Below are 23871 nucleotides of genomic sequence, written 5' to 3'. Positions count from 1 at the left end.
AAGGCATTTCAGATGTGGCTGTTTGGTGTTTTGTTTTGTTTGGTTTTTTTTTTTAATGTTTTGAAGCATTTAAACTTACCTCCATAGCTGCTTTTTTAATTTTTTTTTTTTTTTTTTTTTTTTTAGAGACAGGTAGATTCAGAGCAGCCCTGCGGAGAAGGACATGGGGATGTTGGTCAATGAAACTGGATTAGGTAAATCCAGGTGCCTGAGCAATCTGTTTAAATTCAGTAGGCTCTAAGTAGGAGCCCTCTTTCTAAATCATGGCTAGCTGAGTTTCGGTGCTGGGAAAAGGGTGCTGTCTCTGAGCCACCTTCCTGGTTCTAGTAGGTAAATGCGACCCCAGCAGGCTTATGGGTGTCACTGATGTGCTCTGAAGGAGCCCTTGCTGGAGAACACTTCTCCTCACCGTTCTCTGCATCTCTGCACCAACTGTACAGCCGAAGTGCAGCCGATGTCATTTAAAAGGAGCAGTGAGCTGCAGCCACCCCATCTCTAACCCAAGCCTATCAGTTTATAGTGTTTTGTCCTTGTTGCAAGGAGCCTTGTTTCCCACTATAGCTGAGAGAGCTATTTTCAGAGCACCAGTTTGGACTCTCCACCCTCATCTGGCCTGAGAGGGTTCTGAGATAAATCTAGATGTTGAATTCTCATACTCCCATTCTTCCATGTATGCAGTGAGTTGGAAACATGGCTCCAAACAGCACCAAAAGCCCCAAGACCTGTCATCCCAACACAAACTGATTGCCAGATGTTTCAAAGGAGCATCTTTTTCTCGATTTCCCTGCATTTGTGCAATTGTTTACATTGTGGTCTTTTCTGCCTGCTCAGTCAGATTTAAGTCAGCAGTTCACTGAATTTAAATGAGGGACTGGTTCTGACTTGCAGTTGGTTTGCACTGAAATGGCATTAGGCCAATTGCCCAGTTGTGGAATGTTATGTGAGCAGAGCAGATATAATTATTCTCAAATTTGGCCACAATCCATATTTTATCCATATTTTGCTGTGAAGGCAAAGGCAAGATTGTCATTGTCTTGGGATTTCTCCAAGACAAGAAGTCCCCTGGGCAGAGAGCATATCCTCAGTAACTCACTGTCTACACCATACTGGGTGGAGTTTCCAACAAATTCTCATCTATGGAGGAGACAAGATGCATGACCTTGCTAGTGATGCAGCTATCACCCAAAATCAGACCTCTGTCTCCTTGGCACCATGTTTCACTTCAGAAATGTTGCAGCTTATGAGCTCATTCACAACTCATTGAGCCGCAACACATTGTCGATACACAACCTGTTGACAATATCCTCAAATTTTTTTTGAGTAGCAAAGACTCCTGTGTATGGCATCATGTGGAGCAGGAGGGAGTTTTGGGAGCACTGCAGACATCTCTCACCAGTCAAGTGCTTGTTCTTCTTACTGAAAGAAATGGTGGGATGTGAATTAGCTTCCATTCAAAAATAATAAGCATTTTAGCACATTAATGCTCCTCCCCCCTCCCCCCCCCCAACATGTCTTTGTACCTTCTGGGGTCATTTTTTCTGAATTGTGCTGGTGGAACTTGATTTCTATCAGATGGCCCTTTGCAGAGTTGCTTCAGGGATGAGCTGTTGCATGCTGACCTATTCTTCTCTTGCTACCAGCCAGTCGGGGATGGTTGGTGCATCCACTTAGTGGCTGCTGAGCTGTAAGTCTTCTCATCTTTTTACCCCATATAAATGTCTTCAGATGCAGTTTGACAGCAGGTTACACTGTGAAGATTTTTCCACTCTCTAGTTCTACACCATCAAGACATGCTTAAATTATCCTACAGGCTGCACCTTCAGAGAAGCCCGTGTTACTTACACATCCCTGGTTTTGGCTGACAATTTCTGCGCTGTTACTAGCTAGGCCACTTCTCTGGAGAGTCCCACTTTCCCATCTGACAGAGATGCAGGCAGACAGAGCTTCAGTTCTGTGCTACCTAAAAAACCCGAGGTGATAACCCCCTACAAAGCTTGACAAGGAGTCACTGCGTGCTCTGGTTTGCCTTAGGGCTGGTTTGCTTTATAGAGCTGGACCTATTTCTTCTGAGTCAGATTCTGTTATATGCAAGCTACTGTGGTGCCTTTAATTCAGTTTAAGAGTGGATGAGATGGGTTCCTTCCCCCTTCACAGTTATTACCTTGTTATTACTGTTTGTTAATATGTACCCTGGTAGCAGCAAACAGCTACAAGCATGCCCCAGGGCCTGGTGCGGTAAGTATCCCTGGTGTGTTTTTCTCTCTTGATTGTGCAGGAGTCATCATTGCATTATAAACTTATCTCTACAGCTTCTCAAGATTCATTCTTGCCTGTGGGAAAGCTTCATGTGTGAAAAGTGTTAGGCCTGGCTTTCTGTGGGAGAGGCTGGACCGTTACACCCCTGAGCTGAAAGATGACTGCTTCTTTTTCTGCACTGGTACTGATACGAGGTGGCAGGCAGCAATAGATCAGAGCTGTGTTGGACCCCAGTTTAAAGCTGGCCCCAGGTAAGGCTCTGCAGTAGTCTATAAGTTTCCCTTGGAAGGCAAAACTTCATTAAAGAAAATATGATGGTGAATATTTCCTGTTGTTCATGAGACTCACTTAATCTCTGCAGTTGTGGCAGCTAGTTCTAGTTTGTGGGAAATATACAGCATTTGTGTGAGCATGGTTTTATTCCCATGATTCTTTTTGGCTGATATAACACTTTGACATTGAATTAAACCATTTCACCTCCCAGGAAGCAAACATCATCACCACAGGACCTTCTCTGGTGCTGTTTGCATTTCCCATTGCACTGGTACCGCTCAGCTATGAAAAACCAGAATCACTGTTTTAACAAGGCAGTGGTTGTTAGAAAAGAGTGGTTTCCCAAGGGATCATAGGTGATAAGCTGCTCTATTGGTAGAATGCAACAAGTTGCAGTGATACCTGTCCAACACACATGTAGGCTTTGGACTTACTGGCATTAAAAAAAATTTGAAAAGTCAGGAATAAATCTGTGTGACTGCCCATATGTACTTATGCTTTTCTTGCAAAGAACAAAAAGAAAACAAAGGGATGCCTGCTTTTCTCAGCAATTAATATTGTTTGTGTACATTAAGATTATTTTACGAGGCTTTTGTGTATGGTCTTTTACTGTTAATGGGCTGGTCCTATGTAAAATTCCTTTGGAGGATATTCCTGAGGAGCCAGCTGCAATTAAAACCCAGAAGACTGTGTCACAGTCCTTCTTTGGTAGCTCCTTCTTTGACTTGTGTTATCTTTGAATTACATCCTTAGTGGTGTTACTCTGTCAGAGTTAGGATCACCCTTGCTTAGGTATTCGCTCATGAAAGGTTTAGTATAGCGCTAACCTAGTTAGGAGTCTGAGGGTCTTCCTCTTACTTCCTTGGGGTGTATTAAAATGGATTATCTTGATAATATTGGCAATAAAAAAATGCCTGTAAACACAAAGTTTTGTGTCTCTGAAGTCTTTGGGTTTAACAAAATAGATGAGTATCATTGTCTCTCTGCTTCTGGTGTCCATCAGTATCTTTATGCCCAAATCTTTACTCAGTCTTCAGCTGAACAAAGCAGACAAGAATTTGCAGTCAGTAAGAACACATCAGGACTCCTGAGTTTAGCTGAGACTGCATATAAAAATGATATTGTCTTAGAAAATGAAAAGCCTGTGTCCTGCATCTGCTGAGCAAGGGATTTCATGCCCATGTTTTTTTCCTGTGTGCTGGCAGATTCACAGAATGGGATGCATTCTGACTGCTGCTAAATAAGCAGCTGGAGGGCTGTTGTCTCTGTGCAGGGCCATGGGCTTTTTCCCTTTCTGTTTTCAGGCACTCTGCCCATTCCCTCTCCTTTGTAAAGGCCTTGTGGGAAGGTGAGCACACATACATCATAGCGTTGGTGCTAGCTGAGGCTGAGTTCAACAAATTGCTTCTGTCCCATTCACCCAGAGGTGGTCACTTAATAATGAATACCTGCTATTTATACCTTTTGGTAAAGTGCTCTGAATCACTGTCGGGCTGACTGGGACTTTGTGCGGCCAGCGATCATTCACCTAACTGGCATTCAGCCATTTTAGTGTGATAAAATGTAAGCTATGCACAAATCTGGCAACCCAAACCAGCTCAAGTTAGATTTGTTTGCTGCTGTAACCTCCTAGACGTCAGTAGAGTACCAATATTGTTTTCTCTGCATTCAAGAGCAGGAGGCAACCATGGAATGAAGGCTGAATACTGAAACATTTAGCATTCCCATCTGTGCCTTTTGCAAAGAAACTCACCAGACAAGAGCTATTTGGTAGGTGGGGTTCTTCACAGTGTCTGTTTTGCTTTATCTGCTGGAGCTGAACAGTTCAAAAGGGAGGAGGAGTAAAAAAATTACCCTGTTTAGTCTAAGCAAAACAATAAATCTGCTTTGTTGAAATACAATTCTGCTTTATCTGGTTTGGAAGGGGAGGCACAGAGTGTTTTCCCGTTGCCTTCCTGTTTCTGGCAATGCAGGACCTGCTCTAAATCCACTGAAAGTTCCTTTAACCAATAATTGTTTGGATCTGGCTAATAAGAAACTCTGCTCTCAGCAATATGGAAAGTAATGAGAAATAAATGAAGGTCACATGTTTAAAGAGCCCTTTCCAAATAATTTAATGTTTCTAGTTGATAGAATGTGTTGTGTTTTTTACTCCTAAGTGTAGAAGATGCTTGCATCACCTGTGGGATGCTAAGTGCCTTGGCTCCTTCCAGGGCTTTTTATTCGGATCTCGTTCCAAGCCTGGCAGGACAGGTGAACCCCCTGTGGAAGGAGAATTGCAAGTGTTCTCTTTGTTGTGTGAGTAATGCATAACCCTCTGCCTTCAGCCCTGAAAGCCTTTGCTGTTCTTCACTTTCTTAGGGTGGTGGTTTCCCTCTTATTAGCAGGTGCTTAAAGAAGCAGCTGGAGTCTCCTATCTGTGGCCTGTTGTTTCCAGCTTGCTTTTCTTAAACTTCAAACACAGGAGAAGTGTGTGATAGGGAGATAAAGCATTTGAGTGCTTGGTAGGAGGAGAGTGGCCTCGAGGTCCCTTTATAAACATAGGAGCTAAAGCCTCTGAAAGACCATTCAGGGCATTAAATCTGTCTCTGCTTAAATCATCCTCTGGAGCAGCATCTCTCTTTCCACTGCCTATATAGGGAACCCACAGAGACCAGCCTGAATTACCACGGCTGAAATTAGATGCTGCAGAAGGTGGCATGAATATACCCCTGCAATTTCAGCTCCTACTCACCCCCTTGAAGGCTTCCAGTTTTCCCATTAATGGAGCCACTCAGCTCACCTAAGTAAAAAAAGCCGACTTTGTGGAAGACACTGTATTAAGCATCAGACTTTATTGCACCAAATAGCTTTTTTGAATCCTCACCCTGGGAAGCTGTTGACACATGTTCGAGTCACTCTACCACCTTCTCCCAATAAATGCATGTGTAATTGTATTTATGTATACTAGTTACATGTTTCTGAGGAAGTTCTGGCATGCTGATATATGCCTGCGTGCCAGCCACAGCCTGTGGCATCATGGCCGTATATGGAAGTTCACCTTTGAAGGTATTCAGCATTTCCCTTTGGATCTGTTTGAGGTCTAAACCAAACAGCTTAGAAGAGGGTAAGTGTAGCTGCTATGTGCCTGGGACAGGGGCTGTCCCTGGTAATGGAAATTGTGGCCTCCCCTTTGAAGCCTGGCTCCCATAACCCTGAATGCTATAAAGGATGTTTCTTCCTGCTATGCCTTCTCTAGAACAAGATGTTCTCTGTGGAGTGGTATGTTCTGAGAAGCCAAGTCTGGCAAGTCCCGTCCAGCTCTGGAGGTAGCACTGGATGGCTTGAACATAAAGTAAGCCACAAAAATTGTCTGGAGGCTGGTCAGAGGCAGGTGGGAACAGGCTGAGGAGGTGGAGGTCTGTTTGGTCTGGAGCTGTGGCTATGTAGATTCAGTGTCTAAAATCCTTTGTTGGGGGAGAATGACATGGAGGGAGTCATTGGCTGCAGTTAAGTAGGGGGGCTCCTTAAGGCAGGTGTAGGGAAGGTTGAAAGGACACATTTCAGCATAATTAGAGGCTTTTCTGAAATAAAGATAAAGCTTGATATGCAAAGTGTGAATTTCATGTTGCATTACACCCCCTGGAGTAGGCCTTTATCTTACATTTGCATCAGGATGTTAGGCAATATACCACCACCTGCAATTTACTTTGACTATGGTGACTGTTAATTCTTATAGTGTGGATTGAAGCCATGTTTTAGAAAAGCTTCCTGGCTGTTATTTGGTCATTAGGTTGAAAAGGTCTGTGTACCTTGAAAAAGGTGGTAATAAACATGATGAAAGAGTGTAGAAAGCTAAATGATACTGAGAAGTTAGTTTAGGGTCTTTTCTTTATTCATCCACCTATTAAAGAATAACAGGGTGCATAAGGACACAGAAGAGTGGTATGCTGAAGGCAGACAGGCATTTTCTTTGCTATAAACATGACAGGATCCTGAAAGATCAGGCATTTAATAGGTCCCAATTATGATCACTGCAATATCAGTGATAAATACATAAAATTCAAGACTATTGAACAGGTTTCAGACCAAGTTGCTTAAAGGGAATTGAAAGAAAAATCTGTCTGTGGCCACCCATGCTGTAGCTGTCTGCCAGAACATCTTCTGTGGTGTCCTCCAAAACACAGCCAAAGACTGTGGACTGTTCGGACTGCCAGTTTTATCAAGTGTTAACAGTCACTGTGCTCCTGTGATGGTCTGTGATCATCAGTTTATACTGAACACAGAAACAGTCTGCAGGAAGACACCTGGCATTCCTGACACCTACCAAATGATTGCTGTATGCTTCAAGTGTGCATCAGTTATTTCTTCAAGTGGACCTGTATTGTGGTCTATGTAGAGACACTTGGCTTTTAGTGGAAAGGTTCAGACCTTGAGCAGTCCTGTACAACTCCTGCCTAAGCCAGCCCAATGATGGGACCGTTAACCTGGCTGATACTATCCCAGGGAGTTTGAAGCAGCTGCTTCTGCTTTATGAGACATATAAATGCTTTACAAGACACAGAAGTTCCCAACAGATGCTGCTTTACATCTGCACAGGCAGCTTCTGCTTGCCTCCCAACTGGGTTTGCTTACAGGCAGCTTGGCCCTACCAGCTGTGTGCTCACATCTGTACAGTTCTGTGCCCAGTAATAAACATTCCACTTCTGCAGTCTTGATGAGATTTAGTGAGCCAGGAACCTCTGCACCACACAGGTACCCCAAACACTGCTTGCTGGCAGCTGAGACCCAGGCCTGAGCCCTGGAAGGATGTCTGTGGATGGCCATCAGCTCTTTACTGGCACAGAGAGGTAATTTCACATGTTACAGTACCAATCAAGGCAGGAGAGAGGTGGACACTGACTTGCAAATACCTCATCTCCTTATCCTATAAAGTGAAATTCACTGGCCAATCTGAGGCAGACACAGCTCTCAGAGGACATTCTTAAAGGTAAAAATGCTGTGCTGGTCAGTTGTTGAACTTCTAAGCTGTTCATTCCTGTCCTTTCTTCATACCCCAAGTGAAATGTTTGCTGACACTGACCAAGAATTCATCTGTTGGCATGTTAATATGCATGTGTATGATTATCCAGTTGCTACAATTACTCTGTGGGAATCTTGTTTTTAACCTCTACTGGTCTCCAACACTAGCATGGAATAATGTATCATGTTCCCTAGTTGCCAGTGACACACAGGATGCAGGTAATCAATACAGCTGGTAATACATAAAGACAACAATCGTAATTGCAACTGATTTCCCTTTCACTGAAAAACATCATCTTCTAGCCTGCATAATCTCAGCCTCAGCTGTACAATACATTAAAACAATCATGTGCTTCCCCTTGCTAAATAGAACCCTGTTACTTTGCCTGAGAACATCTTTTGAATAGCTCAAAGGTTAGGTTTATTATAGGAACCTTAAACAAGTTCATACTCCAGCTCAGTTGCTATCAATCAGTGCACTTCTACCCAAATCAAGAGAGAGCTGTCGGTTTGCATCACTCAGGTTGTGATTGCTGTATTTTGTGCAGGGAAATGTGTGTGTGCATCATCTTTTGAATTCAAGGTGCAGCAAACAACTCCCTGCTAAGAAACCTGATCTTCCATGTTCCAGCTTCTCTTCTGCATTATTTAAGTCACAACTGAAAGCACTCTGAGTCAGTAGAGGCTGCAAAAAATGGATGGGCTGCCATTCAATTTTCACTATTAAATCCCCCTATATTTTGGAAGGATTTTGCATTACAAATAGCTCCCCAGATCCCAGAGGAGCTACTCACTGTATAACATTTCTCGACCTTACTGTTGTATATTCTGGCCCAGAATAACGTCTCCCTGGTGAGCACAGTAGAGGGCTTGGGAGCCTGAACTTCAGTGTTGTAGCCAAAAGTCACAGGGATGAGACATTAAGTGTGTGCAAATCGGTATAGTCCAAATTACAGCACTGATTGCTGAGAAACTGTTGTTGCATCTCTGTTCATCCCTCTCCCTTCCCACAGAATAGCAGCAGTAATACTAGAAATGGCAAGGAGCAGTCATGAATTAACACAAATTGTAAAGTTTGTCCGTGTTTAAAGTTCTTCAGTGGGTGGTGCTAAATAAAGTACACCTTGGTCAGTGTCTGTATAGGACACATGAAGGTCTGAAGCCACTCCTCTGGCTGTGGGGTTTCCAGCAGTGGTTCTTTCTCATGGAGAGGACCAGGCATCCCTCAGAAAAGGCAGTGGAAATGGACTGGAATGGAGGTGGAAGCTGTGTTCTGCACCCACACAGTAATCCAGAGCTTTACCCCTCAGAGTCTGTTTTGTAGCCACTGTAGCTCATTGTATCTTTCTTCCAAAACTGGGTGTGAAAGAAGCCCCGCTATCACTGTTGTGACCTTTGTATTTTTAGATTATTTTGTTTTCCTCTGGAGATAGTAGTGAACTTGTTACTTTTCCAAGAGTATTTCTGCTACCTAGAGCCATATTCTGTCCTTAGTTATGGTCTGGATCTCGTCTGGACAGTGATTATCTTTCCCGCTGAACAGAAAGTTTCTTAGAGAGCAACCAGGAAAGAATCCTCTTTGCCTCTTCAAACACACAGTGCTGGAGCTGCTACTGTAGCTTGTCATACATTACAATACTGTCAGCACTGGCTTTTCTCCCATGACAAGGGTTTTTGAAGCCAAGTCAAGGCAGAGCCACTGAGCACTCAGAATCCTACAGCATCCCCATCAGCACTTGGCAGCAGTCTGCTCCAAGAATGGAGCCTCTCTGCCCAATTGAAGCAATGCCTGCCCACAACCTCTGGACACCAAGGAAGCATGGCTCTTTGTTGTTAGAGCACCAAATTTCCTACTGCTGCCTATTAACTCTTTTCTCTGCTGATGAGATTTACTGTTCAGCTTCAGTGTTTTTCTACTTAACCAGGCTTTTGTTCCTACTTTTCACAAGGAAGCCGTGTTCTGCAAACCTGCAGTCAGCATAGCTCAACGTTGTTGTCGCTTCTGATCGCTGAGGGAGACTTGCAGGTCTCCTTACGCCTGCTGGAGAGAGCTGCTGAAAGAAACCCCCTTCTCAGGGTCTTTCACAGAATGACACCCCCTCCCAGCATCTCAGCCCTGGTCTAGCAAGACACCAGTTTTGAAGCTGAAACCTCAAAACCTGAACAGGATGAGTAATATGTAACTTGCGGAGAAGGCTGGAGCCGACGTGATTGTTCCAGAGCCAGCCTCTATTCTTAGAGGAGTGGTGAAAGTCATAATTTAAAAATAAGATCCAGTGCAGTGCTTGCAAAGAGTCATGTATTCGTGGTATTCCTGTGAGTAAATCCCTCTGCATGAACTGGCTTGACTTCAAGCTCAGAAACACACCATCAAAATCAGGCCCAGCTCTGGAGCATCCGAAGTACTGATGTGAATGGGAGAGAATGACACATGGCACTTGCCACATCAGGTGCTCTCAGCGGAGTGGGCAGCCACTTCTCTTACTTCCCCCCCAAACCCATGCCTGTAGTTTATTCAGTATTACAGGTCAAATGAGAGGTTTTCAAGGGCCTCTGCAGGAATTAGTGTCGTGGTTTAACTAAGTACCACACAGCTGCTCGCTGCCCCCTCCTCTGATGAGGTGGAGAGGAAAATTGGGGGAAAAGAGTAAAACCCATGGGTGGATATAAGAGCAGTTTAATAATTAAATAAAGTACAGTATAATACTAATAATAATGAAAAGGGAAATAATGAGAAGAGAGAGAGAAAACTAAGAAGGAAGAAACCCCCTAAACTGACAAGCAGCAGTGATGCACAATACAATTGCTCACCACCCTTTGACCGATACCCAGCCTGACCCGAGCAGCAGTCACCCCCTTCTGGGTGACTTCCCCCCAGTTTATATACTGGGCATGTCTGTGGTATGGAATACCCTTTTGTCTAGTTAGGGTCAGGTGTCCTGTCTCTGTTTCCTCCTGGCTTCTTGTGCCCCTCCTCACTGGCAGAGCATGAGACTGAAAAGTCTTTGATCAGGGTAAGTGCTACTGAGCAACAGCTAAAACATTGATGTGTTATCAGCATTGAATTGTTCTCAGACTGAAGCCAAAACACTGCACTGCACCAGCTACTAGGAAGAAAATTAACTCCATCCCAGCCAAAAGCAGACAGTTATCCAATACAAATGGTGAAATCCAATGTATACATTCCCCTTTTTGAAAATCCCCTGCAGGCAGTTATTGCTGTTATGTTCTGCTGTCTGGTGGGGACTAGATGCTGCCTTGATACCATTCACAGCCATTTCTGGTTTGCATTTAGGTCACGTAATGCAGTGTTTGAGCTCGGAATCTCTAGATGTCTTAAGATACGCCCTTTCAGGGTCATGTATAGTAAACAAAGAGCCAATTTCAGGCTGTTTTGAGCAGGGATGGCCACAGATCCATGCTCATGGGTTAGAGCTAGGCTGAACTTGGGGGGAACATCTGATTCATAGTGATTTTATCAGGAGCAAACCCACAGAATTAGCTGTATTGAAATTCTGTTCACCTGCTGCTTAGGTGCTGTTTGGATTTTGAGGTTTCCCTCAGAAACCTCACTCATTTTTCACAGCCACAACTGGATGTAGGGCACAGTCCATTCCCATTTGGGACATGTAGAATTTTTCCAATAGCTTTAACTGAAAGAAGCTGAGACCTTAAAGTTTCCTGTTGCACTTAGGTCAATGTGAACTTTAGTTAGGGTGAGGCCAACAATTAAAACACTGGATCTCATAGTAACGTCTCTGGAGCTGATCCGGTGGTTTTACACCATGTAGCCCTCACCCATGCATTCAGCAGAGTGAAGTGAAGCGTGTGTGTGAGTTGCACTGCTGACAGGCTGGTTTATCCTCTTCAAAAGCCATCAGCAATCTGTGTCTCGTGGCCTGGCCGTAAGGTCTGAGTCGTGCCTGTTAACTCCGGAGGCTTACACTGCCCAGTGATGTCAGCGGGAGTCTTGCATGAGTAAGCAAGCTATTCTTTCCTCTAATGATATTTGATCTGTGTAGTGGATTTAAACTGTAAAGGAGTTTTACACAAGCTGCTACCAAAGCTCCACATCTCATTCTGAAGTTTCACACTACGATTTTATGAGGGAAAGAGCTACATCTGAAAAACAGTCAGCAGATAAAAGAAGGCAGAAGTTAAAGCAGTCAAGAGGGTGTGTAACGAGCATTAATAATTCAGATAAAAGACAGAACAACCTGGTGAAGATTTCACAGTTTATTGTTATTAAAATTTCATTATGAAATTGGCACAACACATCAGAATAGACCTGTGGTGAGTGATACATATTACTGTTATTGCCCAGTCGTTTTGTGCACATCCCCACTTTTTAAAATCAGAAGGTGATGAATATAAGACATTTCATCAGCTAACTGCGAAACTGCTGTGCTTTCTGTTGACTCTATCAAATGGATAATGCAGACAGAAATAGTCCTCTGTTCATACTTAAAAATAATCTCAGTTTTAGAGTATGCCCCAGCTGAAAATAACTAGAGAGGGAGAGCTCGAAATAACCCTTTTCTTATGGACCTATTTCCAGGAAAGTCAATGGGATTTTTGCCATGGATTTTAAAAGCAGCAGGATGTAGTTATTTGTTGACAGACAGATGGAGAGGCCGTGCAACAGAAGCTAGGGAAGACCTGTGGCAAAGCAGGAGTTTATTATTTCGATCTTGCACATACTGCTGAATCTCCTTGTTGTAGTAATTGTGTATGTTCATAGCAGCAGTGATTGCTGGGAGGAGCTGGGAGGGTGTATCAAAGCCAGATAAAGCGTCTGCAGCTCATTTTTTCTCCCCGTTTGGGTTGGCTTTGGTTCTAGCCCCACACACCACTCGCTGCACAGTGACTTTTTCCTCTAAGCTTTCTGATCCACGTGAGAAAATCAGAACAACCCCCACGATTACAGAAAATCTCGCCAGGTCACTCACTGTGCCTAGGTTGGTGTAGCTTTTCTTCCTCACGTCTGTGCTTATAACAATGAGCATTTGGGGTTGCCCTCAGCCTGACTCTCGTTCGTCAGACTCATATCAATTCCAGGGATGCTGGGAGGTTGCACAGAGCTGCCACCAACTGTGGTTCTGCAGTTTCCTACAGGGAAAGGTCACTGTAAGCGGCCTCAGTGCAGAAAGCAGAGCTGTAGATTTCTGTGGGGAGCACTTCTCATAGATGGGAAGCCAGATGAGCCCCACATCAGATACACTGTGGGGAAAAAAATACCTTAGGAGCATGTCTGCTCCTAAATTTTCCTGTTACTTTTAAAGAACCTCTTTTAAAGAAGGCAAGTAGGAACATGAACTCATTCATGCCTTCCAAACTCGTAAGCAACGCTGGCTTTTGCTGTGTATCCTCTTGTGGGTTGCAGAAGGTGGCAAATACCCATCCCTGAGAAACTGTCATGCAGCTCCACAGCCTGTGTTCTTGGCTGGCTCTGAAATGCCCACTACCTCCCTCTGAGCTCATACTCCCTTAGGACTACAGCACATCATGCTACTACCAAGCTTGGGAGTGCCGTGGCTACTCTGTTCTTGTTTCCTCCACTGTGAATAGTTCTAAATCCCAGAAGATAAAAATCTCAGTGCTGCTCCCTCACATTAAAATCTCAGGGCTTCAGTCTCAGCCTCACAGCAGGAGAGTGTCAGGGGCGGAAAGCTGGCACAGCAGAATGGTGAATCAGGCTCTCCCTTTGGTTTTCAGGCTGTTTACTCAAAACAGCCCTTGAGAAAGATGCTATGCCTCAAGCAGATGTCACATTCAACCGGTTTAGCAATATTACGCCTATTTCTTCTCAAGCTAGTCAAGGAGGGGAGGAAGAATATAATGTATGTTAGTGCAAGTTCACATAGACAACATATGAATATTTAGCACAAAATGTTCTTTCAAGGTGGGGCAACCATTTCTAATTGTGACACCAAAAGAAGGTATTTTGTGACATTTTTAACAACTTGCCTGTGAAAAAGTGTTTCTGTGAAGTATGTTTAGACACAGGCTACCTCACATGACACTGAAGTATTTCAAGGCTCTTTCTGAGTAGGCAATAACCTCCCTCCCCCCTTTTCTTATTAAATCAGCTTTATCACAGTCCATTCCAAACACAGCTCAAGAATTTGGTCAGGGTTTTTTGGTTATTGCTTTTTCCTCTTTGGAAAAAATAAAACTTTGCCAAGTTGAGTGATTCCACTCCACATGGATTTTACCCATTCAAGGCTTTTTTCATTTCAGAATGAGTTTTCCTCATTCCGAGGAAACCATAGAAATATACAGCTAATAAATTCTACCATAAGATTTCAGAAGTTGGTTCACACACTCAGTCTTGAAGAACTGCAGCTTACAAGAAGCTCAGAGACTACTTGTCCCTACTGAAAAACATACTGAAAATCTGGCCCAATTTAGAAATAGTCTTGTTTCAGGTCTAGTAGGGTTTATATCCACAATATCTGAATAATTCCTGAATTGTGGGGACAAAAAAATTCAGACATAAATTTTGCAGCACAGTCTCCCATCTTAAACGTAAAATCATTGAATCCCAGACTGGTTTGGGTTGGAAGCGACCTTAAATCTCATCCAGTTCCAATCTGCTGCCACAGGCAGGGACACCTTCCACTAGACCAGGTTGTTCCAAACTGCTTTCAGCCTGGCCTTAAACACTGCCAGGGATAGGGCAGCCACAGCTTCTCTGGGCAACTTGTGCCAGTGCCTCAGCACCCTCCCAGGGAAGAATTAACATTTGCATTTGGCTCAAGGTCCAACTGAACAGAAACAGGCCTCAGTTTCCTCTGACTTACATTGCACATGGAAGTGTTCAGCAATTGCTTCTGAACAGAATCAGCCAATATAAGCTAAACATGCACGGAACAGCCTTTGGTTACACAGACATTATCCTTCTGTCACTTGCCATAGGCTGGTACTACCCAAAAGAAAAGTAAAAAGGCTTCCAAACTGGTGTTAGACAGACAAATAGACATGGAAGCTTCAACTGTGACTTTCTGCCCTTTCCTGAGCTCTCGGCCAAACCACAACCTCTTCTTGCCTGGAAGCCTGGCTCAGAAACCACAACGGGGCAGAAGCAGGTGGTGGGCGCCATGGTTGGTGGAGTTATGCAAAGGCAAAACCAGAATCGGGTTCGAAAAAGCATTTTCCCTAGACAGAACTCTACTGGAGCAGGAACAAACGGGAGTGCCCAGCACAGCGAGTGGGAACAGAGGCAAGGCAGTATCCCTGAACCCTTGCTCCTGACAGAGACACCTCTAACAGTGGTGCGTTGAGTTCATCTCAGCATCCCTGGTGAAGGCACTGTGCTGTGCCGAGCCCATGCAAGGACAGCAAAAGTCTAAGGGCTGTGCTAACCTACCAGGAATCCCAAGTAACTGAAAACTGAAGTCAGCCAAATTAATTGCTTTTTCTGGGGTACAATAAAGGCATGGAGGGAATATCTCTACTGGTGTGCTGTCAGGGAGACAGATCCTGTTCGGTTTTGTGCTCCTGAAGGGTCATGGTGCTACTTACTCTCCCCAGCCTCCTACTGCAGGCCCACTGGACTAGCAAGACAGCCCCAGGCGATGGCACTACATCAGCAAACCTGGTTTTACATCTGTAGTTGGAGTGAACACTATGCAGGGAGGGTGCTAAATATCTCTCCAAACAGAATTCATCTTCTGCCTGCACCTCCTTTGGAACCATAGAGCATTTCCAAGCTGGAGACAAATCCAAACACCTCATGTAGAAGCACCTTTCCCTTGGATTTTTATTATCATCGTTATCATAATTTTTAAGAATATATCTTGTACCGAAACACTGCCAGCATTCTTTATACAATGGAAAAAATGACGCAGTCATCATGTATCATGTAAAAGAGTAAAAACAGAGCAAGACAGGAACATTTCTTATTCAATCTGGAGTACAAATAGGATCTGATGTACAACTTAAAAGCCACACATCAGATAAAAAGATCATCTGGAGAAGGACAGGTTTTCAATTTGGAAAAAGGAAGGAAAGGTCAGGGAATGTCAATGTTAAGGCTAAAATTTTATTTTTAACTTGTATTTTCTAGGCAGCAGCCTGATTCTTAACTCAGCTGCAGCAGCAACAACACCCCCCTGGCTTTGCAAGGAGATTTGCACTTGCATGAAGTAAGAATCAGGCTTCTGTGCTCAGAGGACTCTGATTGACCTCAACAGGCTTTGGACTAGAGCCACAGTTGGAATTTCAGCTTGCAGTCTAAGGCTTCTTAACTGCAGGCCATATTAGCACAAAATGAGGCTTTGCAACTGGCATGCTACCCTTAACTTTGGGTATTCCAGTTCTGGTTGCTTTAAACCACAGCTTTATTGCAGGTTTAACATAATTCTCTTTGTGAGATTCTTCTCTCTTTTTTTCTTTAAATACAGTGCTACAAAGGATGTTTTTGTATTCTGTGTCTTAGAAAGTCCCTATATTACATGTTTTCAAAATTGTCTAAATATACGTTTCTATCATGATTATAACTACTCAGAAAGACCAGCGACAGTCTGTTGTGAGCAGCCAAGGAAAAAAGTGTATTTAGTCCTAAAGAAGTCAAGAAAAGTGGCTGTGTTCATTCATAGTGTAGCGCAATGACTGTGTTTATACAGCTATACCTACTATTTAAAAAGCTACTTGAAAAGTTATTATTCATGTGCAGTAGCTGATTTTCAAGCATTAATAACTTGGCTGTCTAGACAAGTTTTAATTGTCATATCAAAGGCCAAATATGTTCTCAAACAAGTGCAGAAAATCTCCCATCTCCCTTGGAAAGAGGCTGGTTCTCTTCCTCAACTAAGAGGCTGCCAAATTGAACTTTTTCTCAGGTTACACAAGCATGGTTCCAACTTCAAATTTGCTGGTTTTTAAAAGGATTGACTTGAACTCAAACCTATCCTGTGCAGCAAAGTTAGTAACCCCTGAAAAGCAGTTTTGAGTGAATATGCAAAAAGTTCCCCCCACCAACTAGCATGCCCACACTTTCCCAGGGCCTAGAGGGCTCCATTAAAATGTAACTAAATGCTCGACAGGAAACAGGATTTTTCAAGAATGATATGTAAAGTTTACCCAAAGAACCTAAAAGACATTTTGTACATTCAAAATGTTTACACTTTTGCTTGATTCTTAACCATCAGTACGGTTGTTCATTTTTACTAATAATACATACAATGAGTATAAATAAATAAACTACAGATAAGCTTTAAAAACTGTATTAACAATATGTTGTGCAAAAACTCGTAACGATCTACATTCTATGCAAATACCCTGACTAAAACACACAGGCAGTGTCCTCATACCCTCATTCCGTTTTTGCACAGTCCTTGGGACAAGTCTGCTGCTGGCAGCAATCAGCAAAACTCCACGCAAACCATGGAGGTGATGCTGGTTTAGACCAGCAGAAGAGCTGACACCCAGGCATGTGCAAAAATCCCATAGAAATCAGTGGGAATTGTGCTTGACTAAGGACTAGACAGTTTGATTGTACCCAGTTAAAGTGAGTGGGAGTTTTGCCATTGATTTCCATGGAACCAGGCTCAGGCCCCAGGTAAGGACGTCAGCACATGGCCCTATGTTGTGCTACACTACTCCACTTCAGTGCAGAAACAATATTTGCAAAAGAAAAACTTTCTGTTGTTGTCACTGCTGTTCAGTAACTGGTTTTAGCGCTGCGCTTCAGAAATTGCCTTTCTGTGAGATCTGAGACAAGAGTGCAAGTCTTTCTGAATCCATTCCAATTTGATTATCCAGTATAGGTAGGCTATTTTGATCCAAGAAAAACGGCTCAATGTCTATTAACCAACAGTGTTCTTCATTAGGATAAACAACAGCCCGGTTCATCGGCACAGGAGTGAAGAACTGCATGCGGAAAAGGAACGGGGCAGCCTTCCTACCATAGCTGTGTCCAGAGCCGGCTGTCACTTCTCCAAACGGACGATGGCACCTGAGCCGGTTTGGAATCTGCAGTCCTCACAAGCTCAGCCAAGTTTTGTAAGCTGAAGATCTCCATTTATCTTTATCGTATCAATTGCTGACAGTGTTTCAATACGGTGGTAAAAATCAAAGAGCTGATGTCCATCCACAAATATTCTAAAACGGGGATGCTCGCAAAGTATCTCAACCTGTGAAAACAAAATGATGAAGCATGTTGTTCACAGTGTAACTGGGAAGCTATTTCACAGAATACAAAGAGCTCTCTGTTAGCCTTTAAGCAGTGCTGGTGCAATTACACATTTTGCTAACTGTGTGCCATGTAACAGCCAGGGCTGAGACCAGTTTGTCTCCGTGACATCAGTTACACTATGATAGATCTGCTCTTACGTCACAAGGACATCAGAATCACAGAACGGTTTGTGTGGGAAGAAACCTTAAGTCTCATCCAATTCCAACCCCTCACCACAGGCAGGGACACCTTCCACTAGACCAGGTTGCTCCAAGCCCTGTCCAACCTGGCCTTGAACACTGCCAGGGATGGGGCAGCCACAGCTTCTCTGGGCACCCTGTGCCAGCGCCTCAGCACCCTCATTGTGAAGAATTTCTTCTTAATGTCTAATCTAAATGGAACCCAGCCCCACTGGCACCAGGGAGGTTTTGCCTCTTAGAATAATGCCAGAAACTCAAACTGCTTATTACAGGGGGAAGAAATTGCATCTCTAACACAAATCTTGCATTCCTTGCTAGAGAATGTTTTTTGCTGTGGAATGAGGGGGCAGTTCCCTCTGCAGTGCTTTCCATGTTTATGTTAATTTACCAGAAGGGAGTGAACACGAGAATGGGGTAGCTTTGCCCTCCCCTCCAACACATACTCACAGAGCTGCTGTGAAACTAAAAAGCCTTCACTATTGTGGCTGCAGTCAGCCCAGGACTCCCTGTTGGAATAGACCATATTGGAGCTGCAGTGATAATGGATGGCTTGAATTCAACTAGACAGTTCGCATGAGACACAAAAAAAGGATCAGGGAGGGACACAGCTCACCCCTCCTCCCTAAAGCCCTGCAGAAATGCTCTGGGAAAGCAACAACGCCTGGAGCTGGACAAGCTTGGACAGGTTGGGAGATTCCTGATGTTAGGGGTGGCTTGAGAGGGTGCCCTGTAGTTAAGCTTTGCTGAAGGTGCCCCAGCAGGAAGCAGGGATATGAGTGTGCAGAACGTGCACTTCTCCTACAGGCCCTTGGAGACCTCCAGGTCCAGACAGGTTAAGAAGAAAATCTGCAGCAAAACCACGTGTAAGTCCTGGGTCATTTCAAGAGGCCAGTAGCCTGGAGTGAAGCGCTGCTTCCAGGCACTTGACTCTGCTGCTATTACAACATATAAAAATGAGAACAGGGCCAGTGACAAACTGTCTGAGCCAAAGCCCGACTGACTTAGGGCACGTTGCACTAGGGGAAGTGGCAGCAGAGAGTGCAGGAGAGCTTAAACTCCTGGGGACGCGGTAGCACACCATGTAGCAGAGAAGCACCCGTGCTGCTGCCTGTCTCCTGTGTCACTGCAGCAGGCACATCCTGCCTTAGGCCTTGTTATGTAAAAGATATGGTTAGCCTCAACACTGCTTCTGATCCGTTTTTCCAGATCACCCTGGGCCACGCCAGAACGATAATTGGACTAGATCAGAAGTAATTGGCAAGAACACTTAGTCTCTTTTATTCACTGAGAGGGAAACCATCAAAGGTACAAAGTCAATTGGGAGCCTAAATTCCATTTATGCAGTTGGGAAAAAAGGCGGAAATAAAAAAGAACAACTCCCCTGCTATAGTATCTCATGGCAAAGTGCAATATTGCTGTCCTCCAATTTCAGCTGTCACTAGTTTTGGGGACACCCAAACCCCATGCCCTGGGTAATTTGTCTGCCTTGTCTGAGGGCCCAGCCACCACCTACTGCAGCAGGGTACGATAACCCTCTCAGCCAGAGCAGGACCAAGCCTCCAAGCTCTTTCAAGTGCATTTCCCACACGTACCAAAGGGTGTTGCCAGTTCTGATGGGAGAGTTTGTAGAAGCTAGTAGAGCGCAACCAATTTGCGGCAAAACCAGTCATAAGCACCCTCTCATCTTGGGGAGATGGTTAGCTTTTGGGGCTGGGGGAGATTATCCTGGGGGCAAGAAGGATTAAAAGGGTTTGGCAGCTTGTCAGAGCACTGGCATTTGGCAGAGGGGCCAGTGAGGTTTTGCAAGAGGGGTGGGGAGGAGGAAGAGGGTTTTTCTGGGTCAGCCGCACGCAGAAGACATGCAGCCTTTTTTCTCAGTGTAGTGAAGCCGCTGAGAGAGAAGCGGCCCTCTACAGCTGCATACTTTGTTAGTCCTGATTTGCAAAGACATCTTCAAGAAACCATAAACACTACAGATGGGAATTTGCTTCTAGGTCAACCCAGTCCATCCACAGCACCACAGCATTTCCATGTACACTGTTTTCAAGTGGCTACAGGCTTAAATTTGACAGGAGATTTAATCCCAGGGTTCAGAAAAGAATACCACTATTGCTTAGCTGTTTAATCTGCTAACATGAAGGGCTACGGTCAACCTCAGCATAACGCCCCTGGAGACAAAGGATGAACAAGCTCCTTATTAGCCGCACTAAACTGCAAACGCTGTCCATTAAGAGAGCCATCAAAACATACAGCACTGTCAGAGAGTATTTACATTCTCCACTAATAACTTGTAATGCATTAATAATATAGAGGGACTTCTTAATTTACAGCTATAAAACTAAGCTGAGGAAATGCACTCCATCACAAACAATTACAACCCGCGACTTGTCGTAGCACCCTGCTGAGGTGTTCATAGCCCCATATGAACCGCCTGCAGCGGCACGCAGCACCAGGACCTCCACATAACTTCTGGTCGATACAAACAACCCTGCGACTGGTGTCTCAACCACAGGTGTGAGCTACACTGTGATTTCACCAGAGGCAAGTCAGGTTCTGCTGCGACTCTGATCAAATTGCACTTTATCAGATATGGTGCATGCTGCTGTCATCCTGTACTCACCCTAAAAGGCTGGTCCGGTATAAAAGGAAAGTAAGGAATAGATGATTGCTCCTCTCCCCATTCTCCGGCTACACAAGAGTTTCTGACAAACTGCCTGTCTGTAAACACAGCTTTCAGTTCAATGGCTACATCTGCAGGAGGATCTTCCGACTCCCCGCAAGTCAGACTGATGCCAAAGCTGCAACACAAACAGATCAGCTCTCATTCAGCCAGAAGCAAGGGAAGAAGCCCCAAATGCCACCAGTCTCATTTCTCAGCTTATTAACACCAGGATAGCGGCACAGGATGGGGCAGCCGCTCATTCAGGGAGTGCTCCAAAAGCTCAGCAGGGACAAGAACATTGTTATAGCATACAGATATGTGTGTGCGTGTGTGCTGTGCATACATGTGTATATACATGCACTTATATATGCTCTATACACTCCTTTACTCCCAAGTGAAATGTAAGGAAATGGGATCCCTTAAAGAAATGCCCCCTCTATGGGTCAAAGGAGAAATCAGCAAGCTATATTTAAAACGATAAAAATAATCCCTTTCCAGAAAGGAGGGATCCGTGTGTATGTGTCTGTATTCGTGTGCCTGCGGGTGGGCTCCCCCCCGCCTCGTCCCCTCCCCGGGCCCAGCAGCCCTGCCCGGCCGTTACCTCTCGGGATTGAGATCCACTATGCCCATAACTAAGATCTTCTTTCCCGGCCTCATTCCTCCTTTGATGTGCCCACAGAAGGGGACGATCTGGAAAGGACAGCGGGAAGGGTCAACTCGGCATCAGCAGCGGCCGGGGGGTGGGAGTTAAGGGGTTAAACCCCCCACAAAACCCCACAGAACCCCCCCAAATAAAGGTGCTTTACCAGGCGAGGGAAGTACACATCAGCTTGCACCGGGGATCCCAGGGAGTTGTTTAAATGCCCGTCCTCTATTTTCTGCAGGTAAAAAGGAGAGCGCTGAGCCAGGGGCATGCGGAGCCCTTCCCGCTGCCGCCGCCCCGCCGGTGCCCACCGAGGGGGCCCTGCGCTGCCCTTCCCTTCCCGATCCCCCCCAGCCCCGTCCCGGAGCCTCGCGGAGGGGCACAGCGGCACTCACCAGCGCGTCCCGCTCGGCCACGGTCCCCGCCATCTTGTGGAAGCGGCGGCGCCGGGGCCGGGGCGGAGGGGGCCCGGCGGGGGCGGGGGGAGGGAGGGAAGGAGGACGGGGAGGGAGGCGGCTGTGCGGCACCCGCGGCGGCTGAGGGGCAGCGGCGGAGCCGGAGCGCGGCCGGCGCAGAAGTAGGAAGGCGAGGAGGAGGGGGAGGAGGAGGAAAGCGAGGGGGAGGAGGAGAAGGAGGAGGGGAGGTGGCCGGCTCTGCCTCGCCCGGCGGGGAGCCCAGCCCCTGGCCCGGGGGGAGCCCAGCCTACCCGGGCAGGGCGGGGGTTGCGGCCGCTGCCTGAGCTCCGCAGCCTGCCCTGCGGCCCTTCCAGCCGGGCCCCGCCGCAGGGCACGGCGCGGAGCGGTCCTGAGGGGGTTGGTGGTGGGCCCGGTGTAGGGCCTAGCAGGGCCCGGGGGCCTGCGGGCGGTGAGTGCTTGCAGAGGGGCCGCAAGAGTCCCTCGCCCCTCGTTGCAGGGTGAACCTTTATTTCTGAGCAGGGACTAGCGAGGTGAATGCCCCATCCCTGGCGGCGTTCACGGGCAGGTTGGACGGGGCTCGGAGCAACCTGCTCTAAGGGAAGGTGTCCCTGCCTATGGCAGGGGCTTGGAACTGGGTGAGCTTTAAGGTCTGTTCAGCCCAAACCGTTCTGTGATTCTAACTAGCTTCTCCAGAAGTGGAGAGGTAGCTCCATCACTGTGCTTCCTGATGTGGACCCTCGGGGGGTCTTTGGTGGGGACACATGTCCTGCCAGAGGGTGCCATGGCCGGGCACAGCGGGTGGATGCTGGGGCAGCGGCAGCCTCTTGGGCAAGTCAGGCAGCAGCTCCTTTGAAACCCTCCCCGCCAGCCTTGTAATGAGCCACGGTAATTGCATAAGTCGGGCGGCTGTCAATGGCTTGTTGAGGAGCGGGAGCTCCTTATTTACATGCAGTGTCCGTAGTTATGCAACGTGGCGCTGTCTGTGGGTGTCCTGCTCTGCTGGGCAGCTCCAGCCGAGGCCACCAGCCCTGCTCGCGGCTGCTGTGCAATGCCAGGAATCCCTCACCTTCACCACACCAGGAGTGACTTGTCCTGGCAAGCATGCTGGGATGATCCTGTTGATGATGAGTTTGGGATCAGGGGGGGTTGAAACTGAGGAAGGCTTTCTTCCTCACCGCTGGATTTGGTGGCATGGACATCTCTTTAGCTTCGTGACACAGCGACTTGGCCTGCTTTCTGCAGGACCTCAAGCGGGGCGCTTGGCTTTTCGAGCCTCTTGCTGTGCGTTGGGTTGGGTTGGTGAATGGCGCTCTCCTTCCTCCTCTGAGGCGCTGCAAGGATTAATTAAATTGGGTAAAGTGCAGTGGAGGAAGCTAAGTCACTGCAATATTTAGGGTTTCAATATGATGGTGTGTGTCAGTTGAGAAATGCATGCAATCAGTAGGTGATGCCATTTGAGAAATCAAGAGTAAATACAGATTGTGCAAGTGTTCACATGCTTGGTTTCTTTTTCAGCAGTGCCCACTAATTTGGCGATGTTTTCATCTCTGGATGCCCAGCTGGAGATGGCTCATAGAGGCTTCTGTTTGTGCATACAGCTCTGCTGGAAGTCACGTACTGAAGTCATGGCTTCTTCGGTTGTACCAGCACAGTTGGCATCCCTGTCACCCAGGTCTTAGCATGGGAAAGCCATTGGACTGTTTCCTTCATGCCAGAACATTGGGTATCAGCAGTCACCACATGGCAAAAGCACCTTCCTCAAACACTGCTGGGAGACTGAATTTGTAAACGGTGCAGTAACACAAAACCGTCTCACCTCACGTTGGAACAGTTGGGTTTTGAGTGGTGAGTTGAGTCTGTTCACAAGTTCACCACAGAGATGAACTGGAGTTGATGGTTCTGTCAGCTCCCTGTTGCTCACTTCACCAATGTTGATGCCAGCTGAATTATGCTTGGTGTTGGCCTAAGAGAACAGATATTGCCCTCAGCTTTTTATTTAGTGGTAAAATGTTACATGATGCCCAGAGAGCTCCTTTCAGAACACCTTGTCTTTCCCTCTGCTGTACGCTTTATTGTGTAAGATTAAATTTATTGGACATAAAATTAGGCCAGCCAGTTGTTTGTGCCAAAGCATGAATTCTTGTGAGGAGAGAGGTCATCATTGTGTCTGTGTTTTGTGGCTGGTTTTAATTGAAGTTTTTAATTTCAGAATAATTGGGGAGCAAGACTTGGCCATTTGGTTC

The 23871-nt window shown here is 45.9% G+C and overlaps 1 protein-coding gene and 2 long non-coding RNA genes across 4 annotated transcripts in view; 2 read left to right on the top strand and 1 right to left on the bottom strand.

The window, feature by feature from the left end:
• LOC136015790 (uncharacterized) overlaps positions 1–21070 on the top strand; it is a 27639-nt gene extending 6569 nt beyond the window's left edge. Inside the window, exons 3-6 of one of the 2 annotated variants that reach the window (XR_010613337.1) lie at positions 127–194; positions 2310–2507; positions 17364–17535; positions 19114–21070. This is a non-coding gene — a long non-coding RNA (uncharacterized LOC136015790). The remainder of the gene's footprint in view (positions 1–126; positions 195–2309; positions 2508–17363; positions 17536–19113) is intronic. The other variant, XR_010613336.1, reaches the window with a different exon arrangement.
• LGALSL (galectin like) lies at positions 11752–21834 on the bottom strand. The gene is made up of 5 exons (XM_065682239.1): positions 21608–21834; positions 21376–21447; positions 21171–21259; positions 20528–20705; positions 11752–17666 (listed from the first exon to the last, which is right to left on the bottom strand). Exons 1-5 carry the CDS (start codon positions 21638–21640, stop codon positions 17523–17525), a joined length of 516 nt encoding a protein of 171 aa, XP_065538311.1. The 5' UTR covers positions 21641–21834; the 3' UTR covers positions 11752–17522.
• On the top strand, positions 21711–23871 carry LOC136015791 (uncharacterized). The gene is made up of 2 exons (XR_010613338.1): positions 21711–21789; positions 23144–23871. It is a non-coding gene; the product is annotated as an uncharacterized LOC136015791 (long non-coding RNA).

Source organism: Lathamus discolor, chromosome 5, assembly GCF_037157495.1.
Source record: "Lathamus discolor isolate bLatDis1 chromosome 5, bLatDis1.hap1, whole genome shotgun sequence".
Classification (NCBI taxonomy): Eukaryota; Metazoa; Chordata; class Aves; order Psittaciformes; family Psittacidae; genus Lathamus; species Lathamus discolor.
This window is presented reverse-complemented; position numbering and strand designations above follow the sequence as displayed.

Bases quoted from the DNA above. Each gene is read 5' to 3' on its own strand.
- LGALSL (XM_065682239.1), bottom strand. From the start codon at position 21,640: ATGGCGGGGACCGTGGCCGAGCGGGACGCGCTG. The intron at 21,448-21,607 runs GTGAGTGCCGCT...TTTTACCTGCAG, and splicing joins TGGCCGAGCGGGACGCGCTG to AAAATAGAGGACGGGCATTT. The intron at 17,667-20,527 runs GTGAGTACAGGA...TTGTTTTCACAG, and splicing joins TACCGGACCAGCCTTTTAGG to GTTGAGATACTTTGCGAGCA.